Below are 24,054 nucleotides of genomic sequence, written 5' to 3'. Positions count from 1 at the left end.
TTTGATCTGTTCCCTAAAGTGAATTCTTTAGCTAGCTACTCTCATCCATTAAAGATTTCTTTTTACTGGTTTGAGTCTCAGAGGGCAGGCATCTACAAGTTTTATCTTTCTGGGTCTAAGGACACAGTCATGTTAATGAACAAATATCTCACATATTCTTCCATAGTTATTGCTTTGGATTATATCCTTTTTTTTATATAAAAATGTTTATTTATTGGGCTGCACCGGGTCTTAGCTGTGGCATGTGGGATCTTCGTTGCCACATGCAGGATCTTTAGTTGAGGCATGCAAACTTTTGGTTGCGGCATGTGGGATCTAGTTCCCTGGCCAGGGATCAAACAGGGGCCCCCTGCGTTGGAAACATGGAGCCTTAGCCACGGAACCACCAGTGAAGTCCCCTGGATTATATCTTAATGCCATGATAAGTGTATGGACATTTACTTCAGTTTACAAGAAAACCAAAATTGTAGCAGAGAGGTTAGGAGGCTGGGGTTGGACACACCTGGATATAAATTATAGCTCCACTGCTTACTTCCTTTGTCACTTTGACAAATTATTTATATTCACTGATCTTTAGATTTTCCACCCGTCAAGTGGGAACAAAAATAATACCTAACTCAAAAGGCTGCCGTGAGAATTAAATGAGATAGTGAACCCAGAGCCTTGGATATACAGAAAATAAGGCATATAACAAGTCCTCACAGATGTAGCTGTCATTAATAAGCAGACATCAGGTTCCGCTGGCCCCTCCCTGTGGCCCCCATAACCTGATGGTATATCCAAATCCCATTAGGGTACATTTTGTCGTGCCCTCCTTTATACTTCTAACAGCACTTTATAGATTAGCTAAGTGTAACATAATTACCTGTTTTATTCTATTTTCATTTCAGTCTTTTAAAAATTAGTTTAAAAAAATTTAAAATATTATAGATACTGCTAAGTCCTTTAAAAATGGTTGCTCAATGCACATAACATAAAATTTACCATCTTAATCATTTTGAGAGTCCAGTTCATTGGTATTAAGTACATCCATAATGTGCAGCCATTACCATCATTCATCCCCATAGCTCTTTTCATCTTGTAAAACTGAAACTCTATATCTGTTAAACAATAACTCTCCATTTCTCCCCTCCCCCAGCCCCTGACAACCATCCTTCTACTTCCTGCCTCTAGGAATTTGACTCCTCTAAGAGCCTCATGTAAGTGGAATCTACCGTATTTGTCATTTTGTGATTGGCTTATTTCACTTAGCATAATGTCCTCAAGGTTCATCCATATTGTCACATATGTCAGAATTTCCTTCCTTTTTAGGTTGAATAATATTCCATTGTATGTATAGACCACATTTTGCCTATCTGTTCACACTAAATCCCCTTTGGCAACATTCCCATTGTCTCATCCCTCTCCCTCACACCCAAGTTATCCAAACTCAAGAACTTAGTATTTTTCCTTCCAGACCTAAGCCTTTTTTTATTCAAATATTTGTATTTACAGAAAATATATAGTAACTGTATGATGTTTTACATAATTAATATCAGACTGCATATAATATTTTGCATCTTGTACTTTTCACTTAATGTTTTTTAATTTATCCATGTTGATACATACAGATCTAGTTGCTCCATTTTAATACTGCATAATTTTTCAATTTTATGGATATATTCCAAGTTGTATTTACCTATTCTCCTATTGATCCCCGGATCTGAGCCCAGTAACTTTGATAGCTTTCTAATACCTTAAAATGCATAAAAAGTATTTTGTCCGGTGTTTCTAGTCCTTAGAGGGAGAGCTGATCTTGGCTTTGCTTGCAGCTCTTTATTCTGCAAACCAAATACACAAGAATATACCCACAGAATTCTTTACAAATCAGGCCACAGAAAAATGTCAATAAAATTTTCCACTCGACAGAGAAAGAGAGAGAGAGAGAGACAGAGAACCAACTATGTCTTCTGACTTCAGTTCAGCAAAATTAGAAATATAAATAGCTAACTCTATTAAGTACTTAATAAGTGCCAGGCACAAATCTTGATGCTTTAAACATAGTAAGCCATTAAATTTCATCTAATCAGCTCGATAATCCCATGAAGTGCGAATATTATTATTATCATACACAAATGAGGAAACCGAGGTGAAATAACTTGCCCAGCTTCTCACAGGGTGTCATCGGTAGAGCAAGGATTCAAAAACAGAGTAGCAATCTGATTCCACAGAGCTTAATCACTTCATTACACTGTTACATTGAAAGTAGAATTAGAAAAAAAGAAAGACAGTCTTTGACAGTCCTGTCAAAGAGACACAGTAGAGACGATTCTATGGTGCAGACACAAAAAAAGAAAAGTCTGAAAGTCTCAAAATATGTCTACTGGAAAACCAGAAGACATTACTAAATGAAGGCAAACTGAGAGAGAAGGTGTAGGAAAAAAGAAGCAATGGTAGGGCTTCCCTGGTGGCGCAGAAGTTAAGACTACATCTGCCAATGCAGGGAACACGTGTTCGAGCCCTGGCCCAGGAAGATCCCACATGCCGCGGAGCAACTAAGACCAGACGCCACAACTGCTGAGCCTGCGCTCTGGAGCCAGTGAGCCACAACTACTGAGCCCACGAGCTACAACTACTGAAGCCCCATGCCTAGAGCCCATGCTCTGCAACAAGAGAAGCCGCTGTAGTGAGAAGACCACACACTGCAACGAAGAGTAGCCCCTTCTCACCGCAACTAGAGAAAGCCCGCTCACAGCAATGAAGACCTAATGCAGCCAAAAATAAAAATAAATAAATTTATTTTTTTAAAAAAAGAAGCAACGGTAATTATTGAATTTTGTAAAATATTTTGGTAAGTGTAATTTTTAATTGACAGGAAATTGCTTGTTAATATACTTTATGTGTTATTTTGAAAGTAAAATAAAGTCTCTAAACAGGTGGTATCCAAAATGGAGTGCATGCAACCCAGAGGGTTAGCAAAATGATCTCTTGGTGTTCAGGAAAAATATTAGAATTTTTATCTTTATATCCTATTTCTTCCTTTTTATATTTTTGTATATATTTTATAAATTATGTAATATGTTAAGTGATACATTATATAAACTCTAAATAAACAAAAACATACATTGCAGCTGTATGCTCAGAGTTTATTAATTGGGTATTTGGAATTTTTGGACACCAGTGTTCTAGACAAAATAACAAAGAGGATAGGGCTGGGGGTTATTCAATGGGAAATGAAAGTACGCTAATTTTGGGGTCTACTTTGTGAAAGGACAGAAATACTTTAAAAATTAGATTTTATTAGAAAATTTTATGGCTATCTATATGTTAAAATTTAAGGACAGTTACCAAAATTAATGTAAATAGCCATAGCTTCTGAACAATCAGAGGTAAAAAGATAAACCTTTATCAACCTGACATTAGTCAAGAAAAGAGCCAAAAATTTTAAAAAGCAAAGAAGAAAGAATAAGGATGGACTTGAATGATAGCCCCTCCCCCAGAGATATGTCCCTGTCCTAATTCCTGGAATTTGTGAATGCAACCTTATCTGCAAAAAAAAGGTCTCTGCACATGTAATTAAATTAAGGATCCCTAGGGCTTCCCTGGTGGCGCAGTGGTTGAGAGTCCGCCTGCCGATGCAGGGGACACGGGTTCGCGCCCTGGTCCAGGAAGATCCCACATGCCGCAGAGCGGCTGGGCCCGTGAGCCATGGCCGCTGAGCCTGCACGTCTGGAGCCTGTGCTCTGCAACGGGAGAGGCCACAACAGTGAGAGGCCCGCGTACCGCAAAAAAAAAAAAATAATAAATAAATAAAAAATAAAGGATCCCTAGATGAGATCATCCTCAATTATCTGGGTGTGACCTAAACCCAGTGATAACTGTCCAGAGGCACACAGGGTGAGGAGTTGATGGTAATATGAAGACAGAGGCAGGATGGGAGTGATGTAGCAACAATTCTAGGGATGCCAGTAGCCACCAGAAGCTGGATGAGGCAAGGAATGGAATCTCCCCGAGAGTTTCTGGAAGGAACTCAGCCATGCCAACACCTTGATTTCAGACTTCGGGCCTCCAGAACTGTGAGAAAATAAATTTCTGTTTTTTGAAGTTTGTAGTTATTTGTTAGAGCAGCCCTAGGTAAACATACAGTTGATAAACAGAAAACACAATAAAATATGGTAAATTTATTGCTAATCACAATAAATGAGAAGTAGATAAACTCATCTATTAAACAACTCGCAGGTTAGATTTAAAAAGGAATATACAATCCAGTTATATGCTGATTACAGGAGGCTGAGTGGAAAGAGTGATTGTGGAGGTTGTAAACATAAGGATGGAAAAAGATATACTGGGTGATTACTAACCAAGAGAAAGCCGGAGTAGCAATATTAAATCAGACCATATAAAATTTAAGACAATAAAGAATTAATGAGAATAAAAAGGGATAGCACATGATTCATAACTCTATAGGGAAGAGTCCACCAAGAGGGCTTTATTTATTTGCAAGAAAAGTTAAAATACAAATAACAAACTAGAGGAAAGTATTTGCAACTCATATTATAGACTAAGGCCTAATTTTCCTAATGCATAAAGAACCTCTACAAATCAATAAGAAAAAAACAAGAACTCTTAGAAAAAATGGTTAAGGAAAATGAATGGACATTCACAGAAAATGTTCAATTTCACTAGTATAGAAAGAAATACAGTTTTAAAAAAATTTTTTTTTATTATTATTATTTTGGCCACACCACACGGCTTGCAGGATCTTAGTTCCCTGACCAGGGATTGAACCCATGCCCTCGGCCGTGAAAGCACAGAGTCCTAACCACTAGATTGCCAGGGAATTTCCAGAAATGCAGTTTTAAACTGAAATACCATTTAAAAATTATCGGGTTGGTAACGATCCAATAAATTGATTAAACACTAGGTTAGCCTGTGTTTAGGGTGTGATGAAACATTGTCTCACACATTGCAAGCAGCAGTGCAAACTGGTATAACATCTATGGTGGACAATTTGGCAATATCTAATAAAATAACAAAAGCGTATACCTTTTGACCTGCCAGTTTTATTTCTCCTAATTTCTTCTATAGATACAGCAAAATTATGTATGAAAAATGCTATTAATTGCAGTAGTTATAAAAGCAAAATATTGAGTCCGTTATAGCAAACATCCATAAAATACAAATACTATTTGTAACTATTAAAAAGAATGAGGAATCTCATTTTGTAGTGATTCATCATGATCTCCAAAATATATTAGTTAGTGAAATATATAATGGGTGGGACAGTGTGCACAGTATGTTGCTCTTTTATGAAAAGGAGTTAAAACTATATAAGTGTGATTGATAAATGTATGTAGTTCCTCATATAAGCACATAAGTTGCCACTGGTGAGGGGAACTGAGAGGCGGGTGGAATGGAGTGGGAGGGAGACTGAAAACCAACTAACCAACAAACCAAGCAACTACAACACCAAACCAAACCACGACCAGCATCCTCCCATCTCCTTAGAAAGAAGAAATTGTAGGGATGATGGGCGAAACTAAGCGCTGTTTCTTTAAAGATGACTAATGACAAACCTCTGGGAAAACCAGAGGAAGGAAAGGAGAGAAGGTACAAATAGTATTTGGCGAGATGTGTCCATCGCTGGTGCCCACCTGTTGTGTGTCAAGGTTGTGGATGAATTCCACGTCATCTAGAATGGGTTAAGGAGTAGACTTCATCAGGAAAGGGATCACTTACAGGGCCGAGTTGTCGAGAGAAGGCAGGAGTCCCCTGACCCTCTCGTCATCCCATAGAGGCTTGCTGGGTATTGCTGTGCCCACGCAGTGGTCTGCATTCCAGTGAGGGTCCTCTTCCCCTTGTTAGCACCACCTTAAGTGCAAATGTAGGAGCAATCTTATCAGTGGCAGAACAAACAGATTGTTTGGTACCAAGAGAACTTGAAAAAAAAATTAGAGAAAAAGAATCACTAGTCAAATTCAGTCTCCCTGCTTCCTCTCAATAAAAGCACTATGACAAGATGGTTTTATAGACGTATTTAGCCAACTAGAAGTGGATCGTTCTTTTTTTATACACAAACTGTTTTGCAGGGGAGAGAGAACACACGTGAGAGAACTATGATACTAGTTTGCATCCACCAAAGTTTGACATATTCTGCTTTCATTTTCATTCTATTAAAATATTTTCTAATTTCTCTGATGATTTCTTTTTTGATGTTGAATACTTAGCAGTACATTTTTAATGTCCAGACATTTAAGAATTTTCCAGGTATCCTTGTTATTTACTTCTAGTTTAATCTTCTTGAGGCCAGAGAATATACTTGTATGATTTCAATCCTGTTAAATTTCTTGAGATTTGTTTTATGGTCCAGAATATGATCTATCAGGATGAGTGTCCCATGTGCGCCTGGGGAAAAAAAACATATATTCTACTCCTGTGTAGGGTGTTTTATACATGTTAGTTAGGTCAAGCTGGTTGATAGCATTGTTCATGTCTTCCACATCCTCTCTGATTTTCCATTTACTTGCTCTATCTGTTACTGAGAGAGGAGTGTTGAAGTCTTGAACTATAAATGCAGATTTTCCTATTTCTCCTAATTCTATCAGTTTTTACTTTATCTATTTTGAAGCTCTGTTTTTAGATACATACACATTTAGGATAGTTACATCTTCTTGATAATTTAATCCCTTTTAAATTATGTAATTTTTATTATTAAATATTATGTAATGTTTATTCAATGTTGGTTTTTTTTTTTTTCCAGAAAAGTTCAAGGGAGGAAGAGAGGAGCAAAGGAACAACTACACATACAAAGAAGTGACTATAATGATGGAATGTGGATTCTAAGCCAGATAAGGTATGAGGTGGGGACATGAAGGGGTAGGGGATGTAAAATATTGGCAGGTCAATGGATAGCAGGTTCCATTAGGGTTGCAGAATTATTGAAGTCGGGCTGTTGGAGAGAGTGTGTTGAAGGATAAACACTGAAGGAGTGGGATGCTTGTCATCAAGATAATGAAGGCAATGCTAATGGCAAGGTCTGTGGCATGACTGTGGAGTGTGTGGCTTGGGGGAGGGGATCAGGAACTAAGAAGATCATCCTTGTGAATATTGAAGTCCCTAATAATTAAGGCAGTGCTCGTGCTGGAAAGAGAGACAATGAACAAGGTGCTAAAATTTTAGGATGAACAAGGAATAAAGAGTGATAACCTGGACATCAGATGATTACAAAAAGTAGGGGGAAAGAGAGTAGTCTATCAAAAAGGATTAGCATTCAGAATATTCAAATAACCCTTAAAATCAATAAAAACCAGACATACAATCCAATAACTAGTGGACAGAGAACGAACAGGCAATTTACAGAAGAGGAACCCTGCATGGCCATCAAACATGTAAAAAGGACCAACTGCGTTGGTAATTAGGAAAACAAGATGCTATTTCACATCTATCAGAATGACAAACATGGAAATGTCTGAGAGCACAGGCATTAAGAACGATGTGGAGGAACAGGAGCTCTCATACGAGTGCACATCGGTACAATGGCTTCGGAGAACAAATTTAGTAGTATATACTAAAGATCAAGATGGATGTGCCCTTTGACCCAGCTTCCCTCTTCCAATATAAACTCTACAGAAAAGCTCACACATGTGTGGGGCAAGGAGATGGCAGCATTATATGAAATAGATAAAAATCAAAACAACCCAAATGTCTATCAACAGGAAAACAGGTAAGTAAACAGTGTCTATTCAAACAATGAGAATGCTCATTCTATGCAGTGAAAGTGAATGAACTAGAGACATGTGCTGTGATTCAATTCCCAAAACACAAAGCTGATGAAAATCGGTAAATTGCAGCATGATAGGTACAGTGTGGAAATACCACTTTTGGTAAGGCTTAAAAATAAGCAAATCAGGGCTTCCCTGGTGGTGCAGTGGTTGGGAGTCCGCCCGCTGACGCAGGGGACACGGGTTCGTGCCCCGGTCCGGAAAGATCCCACATGCCGCAGAGCGGCTAGACCCGTGAGCCATGGCCGCTGCGTCCGGAGCCTGTGCTCCTCAGCGGGAGAGGCCACAACAGTGAGAGGCCCGCGTACAGCAAAAGAAAAAAAAAAAAGCAAAACAAGATATATTATTTATGAACATATATACAGAGTAAAAATGTAAAAAAATGGGCCTGAAAGAGGCACACAACTTCAGGACAGCAGCCACCTCTGGGGAGGGTGGAGAGAGGGGAGCGGGATCTTGGAGAAGCACAAAACGGCTTTCTATTCAATTTGGAATGTTTTAGTTTTGAAAAAAAGGTGACGCAAATAGGGCAAAATGTTAATATTTGTGAAACGTGGGTGTTGGCTATATATTATGCTGTTCTTTTCCATTCTTCTGAAATATTTCGCAATAGAAAAATTTCATGGCTTATGTAGGATGACAGCACTATCTGAGATCAGATAAACACATTTTTAAAACTCATGTAAGCCCACTGTTCAGTGTCAGTCTGTCAAATTACAAGCATTTCTGGAGCACTAAAAATTGCATAACAGTGCTCTCCGTGTCAGGACACCTGCAGAGAATGAGCAGAATTTCCAAACAGATGTCAGAGATCTGAACATACAACTCATAGAAACATATAATTCATCATGACAAATGTGCATCAAGAGGAGGTGGTGCTGGTGGCTTGGTCTAGAATGGGTTGAATTTGACAAAAACCTACTGAAATATTTCTCCATGGCCATAGCTCTCCAGTTCTTCAATATGCGACTGCTTTCCTCCAGGCTCTCTCTGAGCCATTAAGGGACATTTGGATGCATGTCTCTCCTTTTTCTGTGCCATATATATATATATATATATATATATATACACACACACACACACATGTAATATATAAGTATTTGACAAATAGATACTGATGGCCTCCTAAGTGTCAGGCAATGTGCCTGCGTGAGTGCAAACATATGCACGGCCCCTGTATGGTCCACTCCCTTTCCTAGGTCCTCTTCCTCTTCCTGCAGTCATCACTCCATGCCCCTCTGCCTGCACTCTCCTGGGAATGTGAACCCCTGGAGAAAGGTCTTCCTCCAGGACTTTGTGCTACCAGAAGCCTAGCTGGGACAAATTTGGAGGTAGGATGTTGCCTTATAAGGGGTCACTCAGGGATATTACATGTGACTCTAAGGCTATCACATTTTGCTTAGATGTTTTCATGACTCAACAAAGGGCTTGGGAGTGTGGTGGGCAGGGACCAGGTGAGCTTAAGGGCAGAGTCCTAAGAGACAAGAGGAAATAGGATGACGCTCTTATACAGCAGAACACTCAGGATGATCAGCAGAGCTCCGTGCCTACTGCAGCCCAGGCTTCTGTTCAAGGAACAGACAAAAGCATCTGAGTCCATCAGTCCCAGGTAGGAATGTTTATTTCCTTCAGGGGAATTCCCTGGGGACAGAGGGCTGTAGACACTGGAGAGGCCAGAGTCCTCTAGGTGACACATAACTCTTCTCGGCAAAATTCCTGCTTGGCAAGGCTTAGGGTTGGCTTTGGGGGGCAGGGAGGCAGTGGTCAGTGACCTGCACTGGTCACCACCGGGAGGGTCAGAGTATAGAGAGGGAGAGTCTTAAGGCCGGGAGTCAAGTGCTTATCAGAGAAGTGTTTACCTCCTTATTTCTTTTGTACCCAGAGATATCAGGTCAAATCCCCATTCCTTGCTGTGGTCAAAAGCATCAGCCACTGCCAGGGGCACCACCCTTAGAGACTCAGGAGGGATCCCGCAGGGCTAGGCCAGGAGGGATGAGGGGGTTCCATCTGATCCCTCCTGTGAATCCTGCTGCCTTGGAAGTGTGTCTAGAGGTTTCCACAGTGAAAGTGGAACATATTCTTTCAGAAAATTTAAGAACAACTCAGTTCTCATATGTTACCTTACAATCTCTAAATGTATAGCTAATTTAAAGTCGTGAAATTTTAGTAACAGATTTACCTATTCACAATTGTAATAATCATTGCCAAATTCTACATTCAAAGTTTAAGAAACAGTCTCTTGAAATCCACTGAGGTACGTATAAAAATTAGCTTTTTATTTTGGATTTATTTTAGATTTACTAAAAAGTTGCAAAGATAGAGCTCCTATATACTCTTCACCCAGTCTCTCTTAATGTTAACATCTTATAGAAAACAATGGCACATTTATCAAAACTAAGAAATTAACACTGGTACAATATTACAACTGAACTATCTGCTTTATTCGTATCTCACCAAGTTTCTTTTTTTCTGTTTTTTTGGTTGCACGGCTTGTGGGATATCAGTTCCCTGAACCTGGGCTCCAGCAGTGAAAGCACAGAGTCCTAATCATGGGACCACCCAGGGAATTCCCAGCATCTCACCGAGTTTTCCACTAATGTCCTTTCACTGTTCTAGGTTCTATTCCAGGTTCCAATCCAGGCTCCCACACTGTATTTAATCCTGGTATGTCCTGAATCTCCTCCTGTCCGTGACATTTTCTCGGTCTTGTTTTCTATGACCTTAACAGTTTTAAAGACTGTTGGTCAAGACCATGTAGAATGTACCTAAATTCGGGCTTGTCTGATATTTTCTCATGATTAGACTGGGATGATAGGTTTGGGGAAGATAACACAGAGGTGAAGTGTACTTCCTATCTCATCCTATCAGGGAGTACAAGACAGCGGCATGGCATTTATGGTGGTGTTGACCTTGGTTACTTGGATAGGGAAGTGTCTGCCAGGTTTCTCCACTCTCAAGTTACTATTGTTCCCTTTCTACACTCAATTCTCTGGGAGCAAGACTCCAAGTCCAGCCCACCTTTCACGTGGGGGAGGAGGTATCAAGTCTCCACCTCTGGGAAAAGAAAGCATCTACGTATATTACCGTTGACCCTTGAACAGCACGGGTTTGAACCACACAGCTCTACTTATGCACAGATTTTTTCAATAAGTACATATATGTGCTGTAAATGTATTTTCTCTTCCTTATGACTTTCTTTAAAACATTTTCTTTTCTCTACTTTATTGTAAGAATACAGGGCATAACATATAACATACAAAATATGTTAATTGACTGTTTATGTTATCAGTAAGGCTTCTGGTCAACGGTAGGCTATTAGTAGTTAAGTTCTGGGGGAGTCAAAAGTTATACATGGATTTTCGACTGCACAGGGGATCGGCACCCCTGTCACTTAGTTATTTATTCAGTCATTTTTTGGTATCAGTATGGATACATGTATATTAATTTTCTACTCTAGATTAAAATTCAGTGCTACCTTATTTATTTTCTTACTCACTTGTTCCAGTTTGGGGTCCTCTGTCCATTTGACATCCCTCCATCTCTATTCTTTTCTTTTTTCTTTTTCCCTTCCTCCCTCCCTCCCTCCCTTCCTTCCTTCCCTCCTTTCTTTCTTGTTTTTCTTTTTTAGCAATTGTTTACTTTCTGGCCGTACAATATGCTCCAGGCTCATATTGTATTTTCCCTGCTCCAGCCCTAGAATCAGCCATTTCTCCAAGGAATAACTAGGCATTTAAAAATAGTAGATTTTTAAATACAGAAGCAATGTATACTGCTTGTGGGAAATTTGATAAGTACATATTTAATCTGTCACTTTTATTCCAAGCTTATTTACTTTCAAGCATTTTTATATGTAGACATTTATGTTAGTATAATTTCAGCCTTTCCGTATATAAGTTTGTGTCATGATTTTTCAGTTAGCATTTTAACTGAAGCATTTCCATACTATTACAAACTACTTACAAATGCCTTTTTTTTCTGCCTTCTTATCTCTCTCTTTTTTAACATCTTTATTGGATTATAATTGCTTTACAATGGTATGTTAGTTTCTGCTTTATAACAAAGTGAATCAGCTATACATATACATATATCCCTATATCTCTTCCCTCTTGCGTCTCCCTCCCACCCTCCCTATCCCACCCCTCTAGGTGGTCACAAAGAACCAAGCTGATCTCCCTGTGCTATGCGGCTGCTTCCCCAAAAAGTTGGCAACACCACAAGCAGGGCAACAATGTATCTTAGAAATAATTTATGAAATGTTGCGAGCAAAGGTTAATGTGTACATTTTCATCTGTTGGAGATGCAGATAATTTCTGTCTATTAGAACTGATAATTCCAAAGATTATGGTTTATTGTCTTGTTGGACATTAATCAGTTTTTTGTCTAACCCCCAAATCTTATTCTAACATTTCCTATAAATACCTAGCTTCTCAAATGTCCTTTGAACTGGTTGTAACATCTTATTGGTTCTTTCGTTAATTAATGAGTTGAATAAGATTTTGACACCTATTCATTTTATATTTGTATGAGAGTCATGATATCATTTTTTGGAAAATTATACTTTAAGACTGATTTATTGCATGTGGAGGGTAAACAAAAGGGAGAGGCTATTAGACTTTGCAGTAGAACCATTTTTATTAATTATGCTGCTGAATTTCTCCCTTCCTACTATTTGTTTACCTTTCACATGAAAAATGTTTAAACTCTCTCTCATTTATAAAAAGAAAGCTTTCCCAGTAATCCTTTATCATTCTGTAGCTGCCATACAATACTTACCTTTTCCTTAACAAAGTGGTTTTAAAATGTTGTGTGGGACTTCCCTGGTGGTGCAGTGGTTAAGAATCCGCCTGCCAGTGCAGGGGACATGGGTTCGAGCCCTGGTCCGGGAAGGTTCCCACAACTAAGCCCATGTGCCACAACTACTGAGCCAGCGCTCTAGAGCCCGCAAGCCACAACTACTGAGGCTGCGTGTCACAACTACTGAAGCCCGCATGCCTAGAGCCCTTGTTCCGCAACAAAGAGAAGCCACCGCAATGAGAAGTCTACTCACTGCAACAAAGAGTAGCCCCTGCTCACCGTAACTAGAGAAAGCCTGCGCGCAGCAACGAAGACCCAATGCAGCCAAAAATAAATTTATTTAAAAATAAAATGAATAAAAAGTTGTCTAAGTTGTCTAAAAATTTGCCTCAGACCAAATATGTAAGGCAATACATGAAAAACATCATTGAATATGGAAAGTTACTGTTAGATGCATGTGAAAAGTTTCATGCCTAGGAGAGGTAATTGCAATGACAAGAAATGAGTTCTTTATGCTTTCCTACTTTTAACTTTGCTGCAAAGTTTTGGCCTCTGCTGGGCCCTTTAAGGATTTCCACTGACTCTTTACCTCAATCAGCTTTAACCAGCTCTTAAAATGAGTGAAAGTTGCAACGTCCCTGCACAGACTTTCTCTTGCATCACCATAGACACATGACCCTTTCTGTGGAAAAAAAAAAAATCATGTTATAATGAGGAAGACTGCTGTAAAATATGGACTAATGAGTTGAACAGCAAACAGGGTGGAACCTGTAGTAGGAAGGAGCTGAGTGACAGCAAGGGCGGTTGGAGGAAGGAGATAGGATGCTTTGCCGGCCTCGAAAGAGAGAGACAAAGTGTAGAGTTCTATGAGCCTGAATCTTACATATAGCAGTACCTTGCTGGAGACTCCCACTGTGGTGATGGAGCAGTGATAACAAGCACCGTATTCATGACCCTGAGCTATTCCTGCATATTATTTTGGGAGATCCAGTAGAAATGACAACAAGATTTAATAAGTGTTATGGACTAAATGTTTGTGTCCCCCCAAAATTCATATGTTGAAATCTAGTCCCCAATGGGATGCTATTTGGAGGAGGGCTTCTGGGAGGTAATTAGGTCATGAGGGTGGAGCCCCCATGATGGGATTAGTGCCCTATGAGAAGAGGCCAGTGAGCTAGTTTGCTTTCTTCCCACCCTGTGAGGATACCATGAGAAGTCAGCAGTCTATAACCCCAGAGTGTTCTCACCAGAACCTGACAATGCTGGCACCCTGATGTCAGACTTGCAGCCTCCAGCACTGTGAGAAATAAATGTCTGTTGTTTATAAGCCACCCAGTCTATGGTACTTGCTGTGGCAGCCTGAACTAAGACAGTAAGTTTAACAAAGGGACTGTGCAAATGGATAAGGAAAATACTAATGCCTAAGTAGGTAAATGAGCAACATTTATGAAAAACAGTGCATAACAAGGAAATCTAACCAGCCAATAAACATATAAAAATTTCAATTTAATTAGTAATCAAGTAACTATAAATAAAACAATAATGGGTTACTATTTTTGCCCACCAAGTTGACAAATATTTGAAAAGGAAAGCACTTAATGGTAATGAGAGATAAGATGAGTACCTTCATACATTTTTGGTGAAAGTGGAAACTCTACACCTTTCTAGGAAGTGAACTTGACATTATGAATCAAGAACCTGACTCCATTTAATCCAGGATTTCCATTTATGGGAGTCTCTTCTAAAGAAATAATTTATGAAATGTTGAGTGCAAAACTATTTATAAAATAAAAATATCGGAAATAACCTGAATGACCCTGAATAAGGAAATTGTTTGTTATGTGTATCCTGCCCATCGCCCCCCCTTGCTCACTTCACTTCAACCGTATTGTCTTCACTGCTATTTCCTGGGCAGCCATGCTTTGTCCAACACGAGGACAATTGTACTTTCGGTTCTCTCGCCTTGGAATACCTTTCACCCAATACCTGCATGGTTTGCAAACTTACCTCATCCAGGTCTTTATTCAAATGTCACCTTCTTAGTGACACCCTTTTAAAAGTGCACCCCTCTACGCATACTCCTCTCCCTGGCTTCATTTTTCTTCCTAGACCTTATCATCATCCAACATTCTATGTAGGATCTCGATTATAAGTCAATCTATCTACAAAGTTCATCATTGTCTAGTAGCCTTGAAAAAGGTTTTAAATTTTAAAGCCCAATTAAATTCTACATTTCATTACACTGCAAGTTATTGCATGTTTCTAAAAATAAGACAGAAAGAAGAACCTTGAGTCAAATCAAGATTTAAAAGGGTAGAGAGACTCCAAAATGTGAAATTGGCTGAGTGAGAGGCCCTTTCTGTGTTAGGTGATACTGATGTAACTGGTTAAACTCTTTCTCACTGCAGTTTAACTGTCTCAGACCGAATGGCTATTGAAGCTGGAGCTTTAGGAAACTTGGTAGAAAAATACCAGGATGGTAGAAAATATTGGCTGTTTCTTGTGTCTCTGTTTAGTAAGGTCTTACAAAACAGAGACAGCTTTGATTTGAGCTGAGCTGGCTGAAAGCAGAAAAGGGACAACACAGAGACCCCCTCCGCCTGTGGACAGGATTGCTGAGGCTGGGTTAACCGTGCTTCTCACAGAATTGCAAAACCCAGAATCTCTGCCCCTTCTAAAATTAGCATAAAAGTCAAGGAGATGGGAAATCAGCAGGGAGATAAAATTGGGACAGCTGAGAGGCCAGAAAAATGAAGGAAACAAGATTCCCTGGTCCCTTCCCACATCTCTCCTTCCTTGAACTGTCTAAGTAATCCTTCTCTCTATATGAGGCCAGCAAGTGGGCTGCAGCCTGGGCACAGGTACAGGTTATTCTGCCTCACTTATTATTTCACAGTTGCATTTAAGCCTGGGGCTAAGGGCAAAGTTCCAAGGCTTATGGCTAAGAGAGAGAACAGCAAGGGTAGGGCCCAGTTCTGTGAACACACAGTTCTAAAGTCTATACAGTGTTGGGAGAGTTGACTAGCAATGAAACCTCAAGCCTGGACAAAAGAGGAGGGTATGTTTCCTCAGTCTCAAAGGTGACCCTAGACCCCCACCTCTCATAAACTGTGCCAGCAGAAAGTGGGCTACTATAGAAGTTCACGTTCTAACAGGGATCTTTTTGATGACTCTCTTCTATTCCCCTCTCAGTCATGGCCATGGAGGGCAATGGCCAAAAGAGTTCTTTGAGTGGGCGGGGTGGCAGGCAGTCATATTGGCTGACTAATAAATTCCTTCCTCCATCCTACCCCTGCCCAGAAATATATACTTTGGATTGGTGACTGTTGTTTGTTTCCCTTCCTTTTCCAGGTGATAGCTTTTTTGTTAATTAATTAAAATGTTTTTCTATTTTTCCTCCATCATTTTTTAATGTCAGGAGTGTTGAAATGTATCAGTCAAAGGTTGCATAGACGGAAAGAGTAAGATTTGAGAGTAAGAGGAATGCACTTGTTTCAAGGATCTGGATGCAATAACTAGACATGACATTCAGTTGTTTCTCTTCAAGAAATGGTGCATTTTCATTTGCAAAGGGGATGGCTGCATCGTATCAAGTGGGGACATTTTTGATTCTGTACATATGGGCAAACGGAATGTTAAGCAGCTAAGGTGTGGAATATGGTAGATATATATTTCTTCTCTATCCAGAATCTCTTCTTTCGGGGAAACATCCTTCCCCTGAATACAGGCTATGCAAGAAGAATACTCCATTCACCTGGCCACAGGGTTTGATTCAGGGATGGGCACATGACTTAAGATGGACCAATCAGAATTCTTGCTGGATTGCCCTGGAGCTAAGATTTTTCCCATTCTTCTGATTTTATAATTCTGAGAGTATTTGAAATGCGGTAGCTAGCTACATGCTTCTTGGAAGAAGTCTATCTGAAGGAAGAGGCCAACACACAGATTTAAGCAGAGCTGAGAGATGGTGAGAGAAGGAAGAAAAAGGAGATATGAGATAGATAGAGATTCTGACCATCTTCTGAAAAGCAATTTCTGAGCATCCCTGGATCTATTAATAACTATGATAGAAGCCAATTCTATTCTGTACTTTCCATTTCCATGCTGAGTCTGAGTTCGGTTTCTGACACTTGAAACAGAGACGATCCTGACTCATAAAGGAACTAACCATTCAATCTTTCATATGAGGCAACCTGGCTTCTGTCCCCCGACTCCTCCGTAACTGCTCTTGCCATTCACTCTTGACTGTCTAGTTTCTAAATCTGATGAACCTTTTACCGTCCTGGTTCTCGAATCTGATGCTGCTTATAATGTTTTTTTCTTGAAATTCTCCTCCACTGCCTTTTAAGAGATGTGGTTCTTTTTGTTTTTCTTCTTCTAACTTTTTTTTTCTCCTCAACTTATTTTCCAGACCAATGTTTATCTCTAAGATGACTTGCTCCTCAGTGCTGTATTCTTGACCCTCTTATGGTCTCATTACACAACTTCTCCCGGGGTAATCCATTCACTTCCAGAGCTTCTATCTCTACTTACACACTTCAAGATCCTCATCTATAGTCTAGAGCCTCTTGGTCTCTACACTCATATAGTCCACGGCCTACCAGGGTATCTTTTCTCAGGTGTGCTTCAGACACCTCCAAAACAACATCTCCCAAATCGAATCTCATTGTTCATCTACCCAAATATGCCCTTGTCCTAAGGTTCCAATCACAATGACTAGGACCACATCTAAGTGTTTGCCTCTGTTAGGAATCTGAATATTATTGCCGACTCCTCCTCTTCTTTACTCTCTCAGCAAATTCTGTCAATTATATTTCACAAACTTCACAATTATATTTCTCAAATCTGTCTCTGCATATCATACCGCCTTTGCTTTTGTTTGGTCCAGGACTACGTAGGCTCTGCATTGCACAGCTCCAGGAGCAACCATCCCTAGACATCATGGGGAATGGAGTCATGATGGTAATGGTCCTGGGGGAGACCCTCATACCTTCTCACTTAGCTTACTGCTGCTGCAACTTTCTAATATTCTCCTCACTTCCAGGCTCATTTCTCTTTAATCTTTTCTCCAAATGTGGCAAAAGATTTCTTCTAAATGCAACTGGGAGTATGTCACTTTTCTTCTACAAATCTCTTTGCTTGCCTGACCTTTCCACCTTAATTTTTCACCACTTTAACTATCTATGTTTTTGCCTTACTAAATATTTGGACTTCCCCAAATGTCCCATGTTTTTCCTACCCTCTGCATTTGCATATATGCTCCCTGTGCTTTGAAAATATATCACTCTTTATCTTGCTAACTTATTTATCCTTTCAGATGCAACCTAGGGTTAATCTTCCAGATCACCCCAGTTTGGGTTGTAATCTTTCAGAGGTCTTATAATCACACCTTACATTGCCTCAATCACAGCACATACTACACTATGTTGAAATATGCATTTCCTTACCAGTCTTGTCCATCAGGTGTGAATTCCTTAAGGGAAGAAACCTTGAGTTATTTATCTGTATATTCTCAGGGCTTGGCATGTCACTGCCTATTAAATGCTCAATAATTTTAAGAAAGTGGTAAAAAGAAAAATAATTTTTTGGCATCTGTCAACTGCCTGCTTGCCATTCTAGTCACATCTATCAGGAAGATGGAAGGGAAGGGAAAATATTACTTATTGATTGCCATTCGCTCCCTTAGCGTTTGTCGAGTCCCTTCCATTGTCAGTCACCATGCTAGGCACTTTCACACAATTACATCACTTAGTCAGTTCAGTCCCACAATCAGGAAAGCATTATTTTTGTTTTAGACATAGGGAACTTTTATGCAGAAGCATGGCTTTTGAAGTTAAACTACCTAAGTTGTAAGTTCAACGACTTGGCTGTTCAGCTAATGATGGTGATGGGCTTGCAACTCAAGTGACCCCTTTTCAAAAACCATGTTGGTATCAGTGCTTCATATTTTCCCAGCGCTTCTTTACAGATTTTTTTTTTTTTTAAATGACACTGCCTGTTCAAGATGGCAGGCTGAGTACATGTGTTTGTCTCCACTGACTCTGGAACCATTATTGAAATAACAGTATAGAAGCACAAAACCCATCCACATAAAAGTGAAGTGAGTAGAAGGAGACGGAGGTCATTAGCTGACTGTGTCAGTTATAAATCCATTGCCTTTCTGCTCCAAACCCACCCATTGTTGCCCTGCTTGTGGTGTTGAAACATCGCCCCCTTGCCAGCTGCCATGTTGTTAGACTTTATCACAGGGCACTGGAGTGTCACTAGCGGAGGAAGGGGTATTTCCTCCTGCTCTAGCAGGCTCTTGTGGTCCAGCACCTCCCCACACACTGCTTCTCCTGACGCTCCAAAATGCAGTTTTCCAGTAAGTTCCAACAGTGTCACACCTCTGCACATATGGCTTCCACCAGCACCTCTCTGATGGCTTTGCAGTGAGTTCTGAGGCTCAGAACCTTCCTGAGATGGTTCCCCCTGGCACCCCTGAAGGTGACTCTGCAGTAATTCTTCCTGGCATGATACCTCAGCTGAATTCACCATCCAGTGAGCCATAGCCATGCTCTCTCCAACCATATCTGGATCAAAGTCCTGGGGGAGGGGACCACTTTCCGGATTTCTTCCTTCCTTGGGGGCTCTGCTTCAGCCCTGGAGTAGTGGCTGCTCCCTACATCTCCTATTCCTGGCTCCAAAGATAAAGTCAGTGTATCTATTGTAAAGAGCAACAGGGATATACCAGTAATCAGAATGACTTGGCTCGCAGAGATTTCGGCAGGAGCTAACTGATCACAGTGTTCATAGGAACAAAATAGATGGATATCTCATTAGAGGATTGTTTGATCTATATAAAGGAAAAACTCTAGTCTGGTAGTAAAAAAAACCTGACTTGAGTCACCTCTGTGGAGAGTCATGATCTCTTACTCAGTTTCCAGATCTAAGTCAATTTATAGATCCAGAGCCCTTTGATTGAGAAGGGAGCTGGATCCCCTTGAAGAATAGTTCTGCATCATTTCCAAAAGTACATACCATCATTTCCACTTATACATACCATAAATCTTCTTCCCCCAAAGTACTTGTGATCATATTTTAGGTTACTATTCATTGGAGAAAGACAATACCCAGACATTTCAGGGATTACTAAGACACTAGCTCTGAATTGATGCTAATTCCTAGGGACCCAAAACACCACTGTGCCTACTAGTTAAAGTAGGGGCTTATGATGGTCAAGTGACCAATAGAGTCTGAGCTCAAGTGTGACTCACAGTAGGTCTAGTTGGTCCACAGACTCACTCTGTTGTTATTTTCCCCATCCTAAATGTGTAATTGCAATAAACATAATTAGTAACTTGCAGAATCTTCACAGTGGTTCTCTGACCCATGTGTTGAGGGCTATTGGGATATATCCCATAAAATTAAAGATCTACTTGCACCCCTTTGTTCATTGCAGCACTATTTATAATACCCAGGACATGGAAGCAACTGAAATGTCCATTAGCAGAGGAATGGTTAAAGAAGATGTGGTACGTATATACAAAGGAATGAAATTGTGTCATTTGCAGAGATGTGGATAGACCTAGAGACTGTCATACAGAGTGAAGTAAGTCAGAAAGAGAAAAACAAATATTGTATATTAATGCATATATGTGGAAACTAGAAAAATGGTATAGATGATCTTATTTGCAAAGCCGAAATAGAGACACAGACATAGAGAGCAAATGTATGGATACCAGGGGGAACGGGGGGTGGGGGGGGTTGGGATGAATTGGGAGATTGGGATTGACATTCATATACACTACCATGTATAAAATAGATAACTAATGAGAACCTACTGTATAGTACAAGGAACTCTACTCAATGCTCTGTGGTGACCTAAATGGGAAGGAAATCCAAAAAAGAGGGGATATATGTATACGTACAGCTGATTCACTTTGCTGTACAGCAGAAACTAACACAACATTGTAAAGCAACTAGACTCCAATAAAAATTAAATTAAAAAAGATCTAAATGTAGACAAAATTAAAATTTAAAATAATATTTAGGAATAATCTTAAAATGGATGAGACATTCTTAAACATGGCATGAAACTCAGAGCTTATATATGAGAAAGATAAATGAAAAAGATAAATATATTTGGCTACATAACCATTTAACATTTTTGCATGGCAAAAGGCACCATAAACAAAGTCAAAGACAAATGATATACTGCAGCAAATATGTGCAACACATATTATTGATAAAATATAAAGAGCTTCTATAAATTGATTCCCCTCAAACCCCAAACAGTCCAATAGAATAGTAGGAAAATTATGAGTAGAAAATTTACAGAAGAATATAATCAAATAAATGATTAATAAACGTGAAGAGATTCCTAACCTCTAGTAGTAAAGAAAATTCAAATTTAAGCAGATATGAAATAACATTAGTAGTGTTAATTATGTTATTAATGTACCCCATAATCTTCACCCTCTCTCCTAAATAAAAAGGAATCTAAAACCAACAGCCTTAGACTTCCTTGGCAGTTCAGTGGTTATGACGTTGCACTTCCACTGCAGGGGGTACGGGTTTGGTTCCTGGTTGGGGAATTAAGATCCTGCATGCCTCACAGCACGGACAAAAAATAGAAAAAAAAAAAAAAAAGGAATAGCCTGGTTTCTACCTTTTTGCTCCTTTCTCTAGACTAGAAAATGTATACAAAATATGATTACAAACGTATAGAGTTTTGTAGTTGATATTTGTTTTTATAAAAATGATATATATTTCTCTACAACTTGCTTTTCTCACTTGATAATATATAAGGACCATCCATTCAGGTAAATAATACATACATAATTCATTCTTTTGAAAAGCTGCATAATAATCTATTCAATGGATGTGCTATAATATATCTAACTTTTCATCCATTTTTCATTGCATAGAAAGCGAAGTAGGTAATATAGAAAAAGAATAACGATTAGATTGTCATCAGATTTCTTGTCAGGGATAATGGATGCTAGAAGACAATGCATTTAAACAAGGATGTTTCCACTGATAAAATTTTATAATTCCTGAAGAAGATACAGCAGTCATAAACTTTTATGTTTCAAATACAACAAAGCCTGATGACTTTTGCCAGGCCACATAACCCAGACATGGCCACACTGGGTTTGCACACTTTCTTTGAATTTCTATACACATTATTACCCAAATAAGCAATACTTAAAAAGCGTTACCATTAGTGAAGGAAATGGGCCCTTATACACTGTTGTCTGGAGGGTAAAATGGTACAGACTTTTGAAAAGCAGTTCGACAGCTGCATTAAGACTTTAAAATATTCATATCTGTTTCCTAGCAATTCTACTTATCTGCCTTCAGCCTAAAGATTTCATCAGGTAGGGGAGCAAAGCTTTATCAACAAGGATAAACACAGCATTATACATAATAAGGAAAAACTGAAAACAACATAAATAATTCAACAACAGGAAATTGTTAATTAATTGTAGATCATCTATTAGGTGGCATATACAATCTTCTGAAAATCATATTTTAAAAGACTAGTGCCATGAAGACTGCTCAGGATATAATATTAAGGGTAAACACGAAACAGAAAAGCATGGGTTTCAAAATACTTCCAGTGCTGTGGGGTAAAATACTTTGTAGCCTGGAAGTTTGTTACTTTAATATCTACTTAGACTTTCAGTTATAAAATGAAACAAACCATCACAGAACACTAGGATCAACTGCAAAGTTGTAAAAACTAGATATTCAAGGAGAAGGTGTTGGCAAAGTTCATCGCATAAGTAAGGACATTGGTGCCTCTGCAGAGGATGTGGTTTGCTCTCTTAGTCTGTCAATCAGCTGGAATTGCAGAACAATGTTCTGGGCATGGCAGACACCACTCAGAATAAGCAGTCACCACAGTAAAGGATTTGAATGGTGCAATGTCAGAAATACAGATAAGTATGTTACCAACTGAAACATAATTACAGCCATTACAAAGTGCACTGAGTCATATGGAGAACCATGGTTGTGTTGGTGGCTTGAACATCAAATGACACTCTTGATGTGGGATGCACATACCTCCTAAAATCTCTCCATGGGTGACCCATTCTCCTCCCCTAATTTTGCACTCATTCCCTCCTAGGGCTTTCCTACTATCGTATGGTAGTGACCCCTACTTCGACCTCCCTTCCTACTACCTCCAAAGATAAGGCGTCTGAGTGTGATGGAGCCAGTTGTAGACAGATTCGGAGGGCTGGCCTTTTTTTGGGTCTGGGCTATGTCCATGTGTGTGATTTGTGCAAACAGAAAGTCTGTTCTGATGCTCTAATGACTCTAAAAGAAGACTAGGAGGTAGAATAGGGAGGGGAGGCTGAACTCATCGGAATATTCTGAAGGGGGTGCGAGAGAAGAAGGAATGGGGGTTGAAGCTAAGCCTTAAATGTCTATGCCCATGGGAGACAGTATCTGGGAATCTACAGAGAGGAGCTGTTGCTTTACGAAGCTCCCCATCCATAAATCAGAGAAGGGTCATTAGGATCCATATCTCAGGGAAGGTTCTGTGCTCTCCAGAAAGGCAACTTATCTCCTAGGAAAGGTGGGTGGGAATATTCCCCCAGGGCTGGGACTATAGACAGGAATTTATCTCTGCCTAGCTTACCCTCTATCCCGCAAGATGCCAGGATTGTGTTGCGGGAGCCTAGAGGTGAGGGATGTGCCTTGGTCACCACCGTGAGTGACCAGAGTGTGGCCAGTGAGGGGCTGTTCATAGTCCAGCCCAGACTGCAGTAAGGGTGTGTGTGTGTGTGTGTGTGTGTGTGTGTGTGTGTGTGTGTATGCCTGTGCTCTTCTAAAGACTCATTTCTGGCCCTCCCTGGTTACCCTTTGGGTACTAGGTCCTTATCCAAGGGAACACTGACTTTCCCCCTTCCTTCCTTCCTTTCTTTCTTCCTTCTTTCTTTCTTTTCTTTCCTTCCTTCCTTCCTTTCTTTCTCTTTCTTCCTTTCTTTCTTTTTAAATTGAAGCATAGTTGATTTACAAACCTCCTTCTTTCTTTTTAATCCCTGAGGATAAAACTCCAAATCTCCAGTCCAGGCTGCAGAAGCCAATAGCCACTGATCAAAGAGGCACTACTGGGCCTGCCACTCTCCACTTTCGGAGGCTCTGGGCTTTCCTCTCCTCAGAACACAAGGTCAGGCGGGGCCGAGGCTCCTTAGGATTCTGCTGTGGGGGAGAGGAAGCCTGATCTTATCCCTTAGGGAACTCCTTCTAGAGTTTTCCTACTGATCCCTATGTCTAGGAAGTGTGGCTGACGTTTGCTGACAGCTGATTAGGACCATGGTAATCGTTCAGGAAATCTAAGAACAGGCCAGTTTTCATACAGTTTAAGTGTGCAACTTAGCCAAGGTCATCAAATTTAAAAAGCAGATTTTACTACTGGAGCTTTAAATGTGCTGCCATTTGAAGATAATCTTTCAAAATCCTCTGTGGTAAGTGTTACAGGACTTTTTTTTTTTTTTTTTTTTTTGCG

General features: G+C 39.7%; 1 protein-coding gene across 1 annotated transcript in view; it reads left to right on the top strand.

The window, feature by feature from the left end:
• LOC132528066 (dehydrogenase/reductase SDR family member 2, mitochondrial-like) overlaps nucleotides 1-24,054 on the top strand; it is a 165,265-nt gene that overhangs the window by 32,674 nt on the left and 108,537 nt on the right. The window contains 1 exon segment of the mRNA XM_060164087.1: nucleotides 7,071-7,091. Within this exon segment, the coding sequence (XP_060020070.1) occupies nucleotides 7,071-7,091 (21 nt within the window).

This window comes from Lagenorhynchus albirostris, chromosome 1 (assembly GCF_949774975.1).
Source record: "Lagenorhynchus albirostris chromosome 1, mLagAlb1.1, whole genome shotgun sequence".
NCBI classification, from domain to species: Eukaryota; Metazoa; Chordata; class Mammalia; order Artiodactyla; family Delphinidae; genus Lagenorhynchus; species Lagenorhynchus albirostris.
Note: the sequence above shows the minus strand (reverse complement) of the source record. Positions and strands in the feature narration are given on the sequence as shown.